The 12147-nt window shown below is 35.0% G+C and overlaps 1 protein-coding gene across 1 annotated transcript in view; it reads right to left on the bottom strand.

Annotated features, from left to right (window-relative positions):
- The window catches only part of LOC145642824 (uncharacterized), a 113229-nt gene extending 109104 nt beyond the window's left edge, over positions 1-4125 (bottom strand). The window contains exon 1 of the mRNA XM_081693989.1: positions 4017-4125. Coding sequence (XP_081550115.1) covers positions 4017-4125 — 109 coding nt within the window. The remainder of the gene's footprint in view (positions 1-4016) is intronic.
- Positions 4126-12147: the final 8022 nt, after the last annotated feature.

Raw genomic sequence — 12147 nt, 5'->3', positions numbered from 1 at the left:
GGTTTGGTATTTTTCTTTTTCTATTTTCTTTTATTTTTGGTGTGTTTTCTTAGGTTAGATTTTTCGCTTTCTAGGTTAGCTTTATTGCTTTATTAATATATAAAAATTAAAAAAAATTGAAAAATTAAAAAAAAATTTCAAAAATACGTTCCAATGAATTATAAATTATGCTTCCCTATGCCCCTTACTTTAGAAATTTGTTTTGATCCTTGGTACTTGATGATGGGCATTGTGGATTAGTTGATCATGATATGATGTTTGATTGCTTGAAACCTTTACATGCGTCAATTTTGTCCAACTACTTGTGAATATAGTGCTTGACTAGTTGATTTGGTAAGGAATGTGTGATAGTTCCATAATTCCTGGTATGTCAATGAATTTTAGTATTGGTTTGCTACTATTAGTAATATTTATATGATTCATTATATGCACATTGTGGAGGACAAAGACATTTGTTCTTTTAGGTAGCCTCCAGATTTTGTAGATACATTTGTTCCCTTCTTGCTACCCATGTTGTTGCCTTGACTTTTTATTGTTTATTAGCCACATTACAAGCCTATTTTGCCCCATTGGTTACTAGTCCCAAGCTTGGCTTGGGGGAGCTATTAGTGAGTGAGGTGAGGGAGTTTGTAGTGTACTTAATATTTGCACAATTTGGGTGGGCTTTTGAGAAGTTGTTTTGTTGTTGATCTTGTTTATTTTTGATGAGTTTGAGAGTTATATTTTCTTGAAAAATAAAGCATGATGTTATGAAAAAAATAGAAGTTCAAAGAAAAAAAATGTAAAAAATAAGTGAACTTCAATAGAAAAAAAAAAAAGAAAAAAATGTTCAAATGTTCTAGTTGGAGGTTGATTCAAAAGAAAAAAAAATTTGAGCTTCAATGAAAAACTCAAGTTTGGAAATAAAGTTTGATTATTCACCCCACTTATTCATTATTATATTTTTATGAGTGAAATTGTAAGAGTTGGATTTATTTATTATGATTGGAGTATATTTGGTTGATGTTAGAGTTGGTTATGTAGGAGATGTATGATCATTATTTATTTTGATCATGGGTTTTATTAGGATATGGCTCCTTTAAGCATAGCTTTTCTCTCACTTATTCCCAAATTTATCCTACCCTTTACCCTAGCCTTACATTACAAGCTTTAAAGACCTTCTGACCTTTGTGCATAGAATTGTATGAATATGAAAGTGTTGTTTATCAATGCAAGTTATGATTTGGCATATTTCGAGTCGACTAGTAGGATTGAGCATTCATTGTTTTTATACACACGAGAGTGTGAGTTGGGAGGGCATTGTTCACATTAAAGGGGTGGTTGGAGAGCGATCGAGTACATCTTTTACTCGCCACATAAATGAGAGTCGAGTGTGTGAGCACTAGTCTTGAATTCTATATGCTCTTGTGGTTTGCTCTGTTTGACAATTGTTAGGGAAGATAGGTAATTGGATGGTTTTTGATTGGTTGACTCTGAAGCGTGTTTATTTGATTTACCCTGGATCGTTTGTGCTTGATTTTTACTTATTGGGGTGAAGCATATTTATTGATTCATTGATGAGATCTTTGCTTAGGGACAAGCAAAGGTTTGGCTTGGGGGAGTTTGATGTGTCCGTTTTATATAGTATTTTACCCCCGTCCCTTGGTCGTAATTAGTAGTGTTTTTGGCTCTTTAGAGCCACTTTTATTACTAATCGGTGTTTTCTAGTGTTTTCGTAGATTTGGTTGACTTTTGCAGGGATTTATGCTTTTGGAGTATTTTCCCGAGATATTTAGGAGCAATCACGAGCATTGGAAAAGCACGACCAGAGTTTATAGCCCAGGGCCGGTTAGAGACATCGAACCGGTGATTAAGGGCTCGGTAGAGGTGATACCGGGGCGTTTGGACCGAGTATTCAAGACCCAAAGAGGAAACCCAGATTGGCCCGAAGAATTGGAGCCCAATCGAAGTCCAAATATTGGCCCAAATGAGCCGCCCGGCCAAAAAGGCTGGCGCCCGGAGGCGCGCCCGGCCGGGCGGGAGGAGCGCCCGGTGACGCGCCCGGCCGGGCGCGAGATTGCTATTAGAGGTGAAAAAAGGCGCGCCCGATCGGGCGGTGCCTCGCCCGATCGGGCGCGTGTATATTTAGGAGACGATTAGCGTCGTTTTAATTTGTTTTAGTTTAGGATTTTTGTACGGAGTATAAATACTCCTCCGTAATACGATTTTAGGACCTCCTCTTCTTCTTCTCTTAATCTTTTCTCTTAGACTTTCTCTCTCTACTTAGTTTTCTCTCTCTAAATTCTCTCCCTAAACCTTTGTTCTTATTTCTTTGATTAATTCCAGATTTATTTTGGTGACGATTTCTTTTCCCTTAATCTCAGTTATTTATTTTATTCCCTTGATCATGATTTATTTTATTGCTTTGCTTAGTTTATATTTAATAATGTGTGAGTAGTTTAATTTCTAGGGTTCTTGGGGATCTAATAAATAATATGAAGGGGTAAATTATTGTTGATGATTATCAATGCTAGATTAATTTCCTATTGATTGATTTAATGCTCTGTGACTAGATTAGGCCTATCTTTTATGCATGAGTTTGACAATATTGATTCAAGAATCGAGAGATGAGAATTAATGTTTAGGTCTAGTTTCAATAGGCGAGTTAATTTATAAATGGTTAAGTCAAGAATCGAGAGATGAGATTTAATACCGGTAAATTAATTGTGTGATTGTAATAAGTAGCGAGAGCCCTTTACAATCTGGTTAATTGATGCATTGATGATTGACTATTATTGATTGTTGGTATTGCATGATGATTTCTTATTGGATTGTTTTAATGTTTTACAATTGCGGCTTGTAAAAGTATAGCAATATTAAATTGATGAATCGAGCAGATGTTAATTTGATATTAAAGGCTATTTTCAATAAGAACTTAGATCTAGTAAATTGCGAGAGCCTGTTAGGTCTATGTTGGTTAATAAATTGCGAGAGCCTGTTAATCATGTTATTTATGCAATGTCAATGATTGATTACCCTATTTTACCCCGGAGTATTATTTATTGGTGAACCTATGCCCTAGATCCTTTTATATATTATTTTCCCCCTATTCCTACTCTTTTTAGTTTAGCTTCTTATTCATTCATAAATATTGGTTACTTAAATAATTTAGATTATAATATTTAATTAGGAGTAAAAAGACTTGTTTCCCTGTGGAGATCGACCCTACTTCCCTATCTACTTTAATTAGTGATTTAGGTAATTATTTTTGATTAGGGGATACAACTTTACCTTGTCAGTTGTTCTTCTTCTAGGTTGGAGATTGGGTTTTAGATAAGCTTTTAGGTTTCCTGAAAACTTTGTACATAGGGTTTTAGGTCTAGAGAGGTTTTTCTGTAGAGAGATTTTTCTCTAGATTTTCATGTCTGTGGTATGAGAAAAGAGAGCTCTATTTATAGATTTCTCCCAAGCAAAGGTTTCAAGATGACCACTAAATGGGTCTCATAACCATTTTTCACTTCATTTTATGAATAACCCAATTAAATTAAATCCAATTTGTTGAATTTTATCATAAAATAAATGAGTCTAACTAAAATAAACAACATGGACTAAAGTAACCTGGATTAATTATTTAGTCAATATATACTAGTCAACTGTTTGACTTTGACCCGAGTAATACGCAATGATACTTAATAATATAATAATACACTCAACTAATAATATTGGGGAAAAATATACTTTATTAATCCCAACTTTCACCCGTTTACTTTCATTAATCCCAACTTTGGATTATTCCTCAATAATCCCAACTTTAAGGTGGGTTATCTTTCTTCTTACCCAACCAGTCACTTAACCTATTGTAGCAGGTTACAGTCCTACGTGGCACTAGTCGTTATCTTTTTCTTTTTAAAAAAAAAAAATTAATGTAACCCTTTATTAATTCCCCACCCACTCTCTCTCTCTTAATTTCCCGTTGGAACTCTCTCCCTCTGTTTTTCTTTCTTTTTCAGCCTCCTTCTTTTTTTCCCCTTCATAACCATTAGCAATGGCTGGAGGTAAAAGTGTACCAGTTGGTTCCTCTGGGTCTTCTTCGAACTCGCGTGGAGGGTTGTACACCACAACAAAATGCAGCTCTGGTTTGGACATCGTTGTGCGAACTGTGAAGAAGGGTCATAACATTGGATCCAGATTCTATGGTTGCCCAAAATGGCTAGTTATCATTTATATTTAGATAATTAAGCTTAAATTAGTTGTAATTGCTTATTGGATATCCAGATTGTATTTAGGGTTTTGATCAAAAAGGGTATTTTTTCGTACAGGATACCAATTGCAATTTCATGAAGTGGGTTGACTGTAATAATGGGGATGATATGCGATTAGAGATATTTTAAAAGGACACTACAATTGCTGAATTGGAAATGCAGAACAAATTCCTTGAAGACAAATTGAAGATAATGCAAGGACAAAGGGAAAAAATGGAGGTGGTACAGCAAATGAATGAAGAACTTTGTGAGATGAGGACTGAGCTCATCAAATGTTCAAGGAATGAGACTAATTTGTTTATGGCTCTTTTATTTTCTTGGGTATTTTTTTCCATAATGGTTTTGTACTTAAAGTACGGTTGGTGTGTTAGGTTGTAAACCTGTTGTCATGAAATGCAATGAAGTTTGGTTATGTTCCAGAATAAAGTGTATGTTGTATGTTTTTGTTTGCAAAGCATAAACAAATAATCATGTAAATTTGTAACACCCCAATAATTCTCTCTTAAAACCTATAAATACCCTGAACAAAATCCAAGAGAATTACTGGCGTGCTACCGCCACGTGTTCAAACGTTAAGGCTTTTTCAGAAAATAGCAGCGAAAAACTAAATCAAGTATATATAAGTTTCAAAACCAAATTAAATCTTACATCTTGGAACCCTTAAGGCCCTTATTCAAAACCCCACAAAAGTAATAAATAAGTAAAACCATAGTTTAAATAAATTCAAACTTATGAAAAGAAATAAACTGCGAATAATAACCAACCATCTACTCAAAATCCCACAACCCTGATGCGAATGCCGCGTATGTAAGAACCTGTGGTTAATCTGCTCCCCAATATTACAAGTGTAAAAATTGGATCGTCACAGGGTCATTTAAAGGCGAAGGCCATGACCAAAGAAAGACACACAAAGCACGCAATCAGCAAAGCTGAGTACATACAAGCTGCAAAATAAGTTAAGAAAATACCCAACATGCTACTAATACTCAAGCACAAGCATCATTAAATATAAACTCAATTCATGACTCGATTATTAAATTATTAAGACTTCACTAGTTAATATTAACTAACTCATTTATTTATTTCATTGGATTTAGCAATAGACAAGGTTGTCCAACCCATGTCCTATTTGGAACATCAATAAAAGAAAAACCTCATGCCTCCTTTTGGAAACATCAATAAACATCCAACGACCACGGGCGCGACTCCGTGACCGTAGTTAGTATGAGATCTCACCTAACTCCTAGTTTTAGAAAAATAATATGTGAAATAGGAGACTCGTAGATCAAACGGCCTTGATAAAAGAACACGACTAATACCCCGTGTACCCCAACCCCTGATTGTCATTACTCCAGAAGTGCACCAATCCAGAGTTTTATTGCTCATCCATCTTACACTTTACGTGATTTACAGGATTAGACTTGGTGATGACTCATATGCAAACAATACAATCAATCCAATATCAATTCAATCAAGTAAAACAACTTTCCAATTTCAATTCTTGATTTATTAGTGACAAGCAACATTTATTATTTATTCCTTTAACTACCTCGGTGTATAAACACCTTGAGTGCATAAGGCACCCCAAAACCTTAACCTCGTCTTATAAGACTTGAATTCTTCTGTTACTCATCCTATTTCAATCATCATGAATGAGTAATAAATTAATCTTTACACCAATTGCATACCTTTGCCTCTAAGCGCACCTTGCATAATTAGAGCACAAATAATACTTGCAATATAAAATAGTGCACATCATATGAAATTCACAATGTATAACCAAACAATTTAACCCAGTCAATTCTATACATGATACTAAGTTCTCGATCCGTCCTTAAACATGCACCTACAAGCAAGGTTTCGTAACTTGTACGTACCTTGAATAAACGAATTGGTATGCCACTTTACTATCTAGAAATCACCTTCAATAAACTCCTCTCCTAAACCAAACAATAACATCTCAATCAATACCCAATCAATCAAATTTACAGCAATACTAACTTACTTTAAAACCTTCAAAATCAAAATCAAACAACACTTTAAGACCTTCCCTTTAGTTAAAATTAAAGGCTTATATATAGTTCTTTGAATTTTCTTCATAAAAACCTTAAAATACACTCTTATACATGAAATTACAGCAAGTTTAAAGTTTAACAAAAATCTGAAAATTATTTAAAACCCCCTAATAATCTCCCTTTTTAATAGGTGATTAAACCCTCTTTATAAAACATCAAAATTAGTACTAAAAATATATATTTATACTTAATTAACTTTAAACATAATTAATTTTATTAATCAAACTCAAGGATAATATTTTAAGTATAAAAAAAACTTCGTTAAAATCAAAAACTGCCCAAAAATCATATTTAGAGGCTGAATTTGGCCACGAAAGGGTGGTGCACTCTACCAAAGGTAGTGAGTCTTTCTTAAAACGTTGTTTCCACATGAAAAACACTACTTTTTCATCAAAATCGGATGAATTCAGAACCTGATCGGGATTAATATTAATGAACGAAATCTTAAAATTAAAACACGAATTTAAGTGTTTAAAATAATCTGGAATTAAGTTAAACTAATCAGTAGTTATAATCACCAAAATTTCAAAACATCATTACTATAAAAGCCCTAAATACATTGTTCATAAAAACCCTAAAATCATGATTTTCAATAATTAAAAACCCTAGGTTATAAAATTTACAAAAATCTGAAAATTATGACATTATAAAATCTGAAATTATAAAGTTTAATCATCAAAACACAACTTGATACTAATTAAATTACTTTCAAACAATAAAATCAAAATCCATAAATCAATAATTATAATTATACAAATTAATAAAACAAAGGAGAGAGAAAATAAGACTAACCTTTTTGTGTAGAAAATTTTTGGGGATTCATGGGGTATTTATAGGAGAGAATTGTAGGGTAAATAGGAAGATTGGGCCTCATAAAAATAATGGGTCGATTAAGTAAACAAATGGGTTAGGCTTGTGTGATTGGACATAAATTGTAGAATAAAGGTGCATAAAATAATTTGTTCAAATAATTTTCGACCAAGATTAATAATTTGAAACTTTTGAAATTAAATTATGAAAAATAACAAATAAATATTATAAATAAAATAAATTTTCATTTATAAAATATTTAAAAATACGGGGGATTACAAAATTGATGACTAAAATAGGTACATCATGTACCAACCCAACATATCAATTCACTAATCCAAAATAACACTAGCTGCAGCAATTAGTTTGATACACAAAAGCAAATACTGCCCTAGCTTAATAAATATGTTCACAAATCCAAAATTAACCATCATAATTGTAATTAGTCTGATTCTAGTAATTGAAATAAGCCTGCCCTAAATTGTGTTTAACATGAACATAATAATCTTCACTGAGTTGGCTGATGGAGGGTTGATTGCTGACTTGAGATTATGTAATTCAGAGGTTGGTCATTGTTGGGGTTTGGTGAGTCCGACTCACCGCGGAAACAACCCCGACCCAAGGAACCACTCGTAATTAATAAAACCATAAAGCATAAATAAATAAACACAAGAAAAGGAAGAACGAATCATACCCTTGAAGCGAGCTTCGCCCTCTCAAAACGGGCTCTTACTTGAAAGCCTTGAGCACCGCAAATGTCGTGCCTCCAACGGTATCCACCCACAAAGGACGAACACGACTTTTTAGGTCCACTACCTTGGAGTTAGCAAGGTCCGACCAAAACCCAAGTGTTAATGGAGTTTAAGAGTTTTTCCAAAATATGGAATGCTCTTTCTAACTCCCACTCAAGCACTTTACTCCAAATCCCAAGGTTGGTATTTATAGAGGAAAGTATGAGTGGGAATTTTAATCCCATCAATGTGGGATTCATGAAATTCCACAAATTAATTTAAAGCTAAATTAAATTAAATATATAAGCAAGTATTAAATCAACAAGTGTCCTAGTCATATGTAAAGAGGAGTATGGACCACTTGGAGAGGAGGGGACCATACTTGCTCCCCACCCCTTCCTCTCCTTGTGACACTTGTCCACACCAAAAAGCAAGCATACTTACTAGCTTCCCCTTTCTACCCGACCTAGGCCCACGGCCCAGCTAGCCTCGCACAGTGCGGGCTGCTAGCTGCTGCCAGCTCGGACCAGCACGCCCACGCACATCAGTGCGGGCTGCTGATGCCGAGGGCGCTGCTAGCTATCCACGCACATGTGCGGGTTGCTAGCAGCAGCGGACGCCAGCACGCCACGCACTGCTTGCGGGATGCTGGCCGTGTTGTGCTAGCATGCCTCGCACATGGTGCGGGCTGCTAGCCACGCCTTGCTAGCATGTCTCGCACATGGTGTGGGCTGCTAGCTCGGCTAATCCCCTAGCACTCGGGATTCCGATGCTAGGGGTATTTTGGTCATTGTTGATTTATTACTAATTTGTCGTTTCGTCTTTTTATTATTTTTGACTCGATTTCCGACGCTCGGTTTCGACGCTCTAAGCTCGAATTTCCGACGTCTAAATATTTAACACTCGGGCGACGAATTAATTTCTTCCGAATTAATTCGTCGAGTCGGTTCGTATATTTTGCTTGGGTGTGACCCGAAGGGTTCAGTCAAGATTAAGCTGTAATATTAATATTACTGATCAGAAGCGGCCTCCACCCAGGCATTCCGATCACTTAACCTTACTGAATATATTAGCTTTCTAATAATTCTGAACCCGCCATCAGAATAATACACTTGTTCGAAGGACACCATTCCTTTCAATCTCCCACTTGTCCTTCCGGACAAGTGTGCATTTAGTGTATAGCCCCTTTCCTATGTCTCTTCATGAACTACAGAGTAAGATTACTCGTCATCTCTGTTACGTCCAGAAGTGTTTCTCGAAATCCGAGTTTGACTGTCAATAAGCAGATGATTTCTAAAATCCATCTGAGCACGACCATGCATTTTCACAGTCTCGCTCTTCGAGAGGCCTTGTAAACAACAAAACATGTTCCCTATTGTTAGTAGGGGGACATTTTCAATCTTGTAATGTAGCTTCTCTTACTAAGAGGACCTAGCCGCCCGATATCTGTCGTTATAATCCCCAGTTACGGCAGACGTTTGGTGGATACCAAAGCGGACTAGTACTCAAACAAGAGACCTCCCACTACTCATGGTCAAGGAAAAGAGTTCCGATAGTAATAATGAGAAAAATACTTATGACGATTCTTAAATCTCTTAAAGTATTCTCATAGGTTGATCCAGTATGGTTCTAAACCAATACCTGTGCAAATGATTTATATCTCATAGCACAAGAAACGGTGCTATAAATCATACTACACACTAATCTCTAATGGTCATTAATCGTCCACAAAAAATATGACCTTGATTGGGGATAATTTTCGATTAAAATATTCAATGTTCACTTAATAGGTGTTTCTTTATCCAAGCCATTGACTTGATACCCTATTTTGAATATTTATTAAAATCGAATGGACTCATTATTTAATTCTAAACCACAATTAAATAGTTTTGTGGAATATTTAGAAATATTTTATTCCACTATGAAACTTCACAATGTTTCATCTTATGATAAATGGTTTTTCCCAAATGTTTTAAGAGTAGTACTCTTCATAAAACATTCATTGAAATCACACTCTTATTTGATATGCTTGATTTCTTTCATGCAATTATGAATGTTGTCGTTCACTTATTGCATAGGTTTAGTTATAATTACTTTGCAAACCTTAGCATCTTCATTATCCACCATTTCCATAATAAGATGATAAAATTTTGAGAGTGTTAATGGATTACATGTGATTCAGGATTTATTGTCCAAGCAATGGCTCCCGCTCATTTTCATGATTTGAGACCTTCTACTTGACAACCTACAATCATCAATGTTCAACAACGAACTTTTCCATTTAACATCTATCTTATTATTGCCTTTAAGGCAACAATATTCTCAACATATGTTTTAGTAGACTCTCCGATGATGCCTTGCATGGATTTCACTCCAAACGACTCACAATGATTTGGAATACTCAAATCACTTACGATCATGGAAATTTATCTTAAATTTCCGCACATTATACATGGATGCATATCCATGTTACCATTCTCAAGCCACGACACTTCTTGCCTCGTGCTTATAAATGGCTTCCTTGCTAAGGATCTAATCCTTGTTAAGGTTTGTGCTTGCAACATCAAAACTCAAGTTGTATTTGTTTCCATGCGTCAAGAACTCATCCAACTACTTATTTAAGTGCTATGGATGTTCTTGACTATAATCTAATGATCTAATACTTAGATTAATGTCGACTGGTATTATATACGTACTTCAAATGCTCTAAGCAAGTAAGTCGTCTGACGATTCCATATCATAGCTTTACATGATGGATTTAATTCTAGAATGATTCTCAATTCTATTCCATCCATGTGACATTTAGCTCATTCAGTTACACTAAGTCTTGCCAAAATGTTCGCTATGTGATATGGTTGAAAGTCTCTTACTAGAGTCTTTCTTGGTTGACTTAGTATTTAGCCTATCTTATACTTAGTTCAAACATTTACTTAGCTTCATACATATATAGGTCGAAAGCCTTTCAAAGTCCTTCATGTTTAACATGGTAAATTCCTTTACTCATTTAAACATTTAATTAAGTCTATACCATAGAAACTTAATTCCCAACATGTACTAAGTATCGACTTTAGCTTGGTCCATTGTCGAAAATACTTTCAAATCTAAGCATTTAGCATCTGATATTTGTTTCACAATAGAGTTTGTAAACTTCTCGTTGGACCTTTACTTTTGCTCCCACTAAACTTCTTGTTCATCAGAATTTCTATGTTTCTCCATAAGTCAATCCTCTTATTAACTTTATGAGAAAACACGTTCCAATTCCTTCATGCAATGCTTCCTTTAATCCCATGACGGATTCCATGTGCTTGCTTTCAAATCTAGCATTATTTAGATTTTCAAAACCCTTAGACTATTCCATAGTCACTTCCAAGATCCTATTTTGGGAAGGCGGTTTTGGTATCTATTTTGCCATATTTCATATGTGCAATTTTGCTAGAGCAATCACGAAAAGACTTAAGCATTCCGATTGGTGAATAGGTTTTTATTAAAATCAACTCCTTGAAATTAATTATATCCTTTTCAACCAATCTAGCTATGTATACATATACATTTCCACATTTGTTAGTTTTCTCCTTGAAAACTTATTTGCAATTGATGGATCTTTCATCCTTCATGCAAATTAATCAAGTTTTGAACATGATTTTCAAACATGGAGTCTATTTCGGATTTTCATGGCCTCTAACCATCATTCGGAATTTGGATTTGTCGTAACTATCTTACAAGATATTATTCCTTTGCTTGTAAGTCTTAGGTTTATTTCTAACTTAATGGAAAATTTATAGGATTCAATCCAAGCCTTTGGTGAATCTATACCTATACGGGGTAATTGCATCAAACACTGAGTTTTAAGGCGCTTTCAAAGCCCTTTTATCATGTTGATCTTACTCCAACATTTTTAATGTTTTGTGAGTAATGAATTCTCTTTTAAGGCACTTGTAAAGTCCTTTTGAGTATTCTTGATCAAACATTCTCATGAAGTCCTTTAAGGTCTTCCGAGATTCTCAGTTCTAGTTTGTTGCTAAGCTCGATGGTAATCGAGTTCATTTTCCTCCCACTTGTCGTTATGGAAACGTGTTACTTTCCAGAAAGACACCACTTAGAGCAACAAACATTATGTTCTCAATTAGGATGTGGAGGTAATGCCCATAGTCTCACTTCAATGCTTACAAAGAGACATGTATATTGTCTTTGGGTAAAAGTTCGTTGTGAAACAAACAGTTAGCTCCCACTTGAGCTATCTTTAGTCTTTATTGAGCCATTCAGCTCCCACTGAGCCACCTAGCTCCCACT

Source organism: Chenopodium album, chromosome 8, assembly GCF_948465745.1.
Source record: "Chenopodium album chromosome 8, dcCheAlbu1.1, whole genome shotgun sequence".
In the NCBI taxonomy this organism is placed as follows: domain Eukaryota; kingdom Viridiplantae; phylum Streptophyta; class Magnoliopsida; order Caryophyllales; family Amaranthaceae; genus Chenopodium; species Chenopodium album.
Note: the sequence above shows the minus strand (reverse complement) of the source record. Positions and strands in the feature narration are given on the sequence as shown.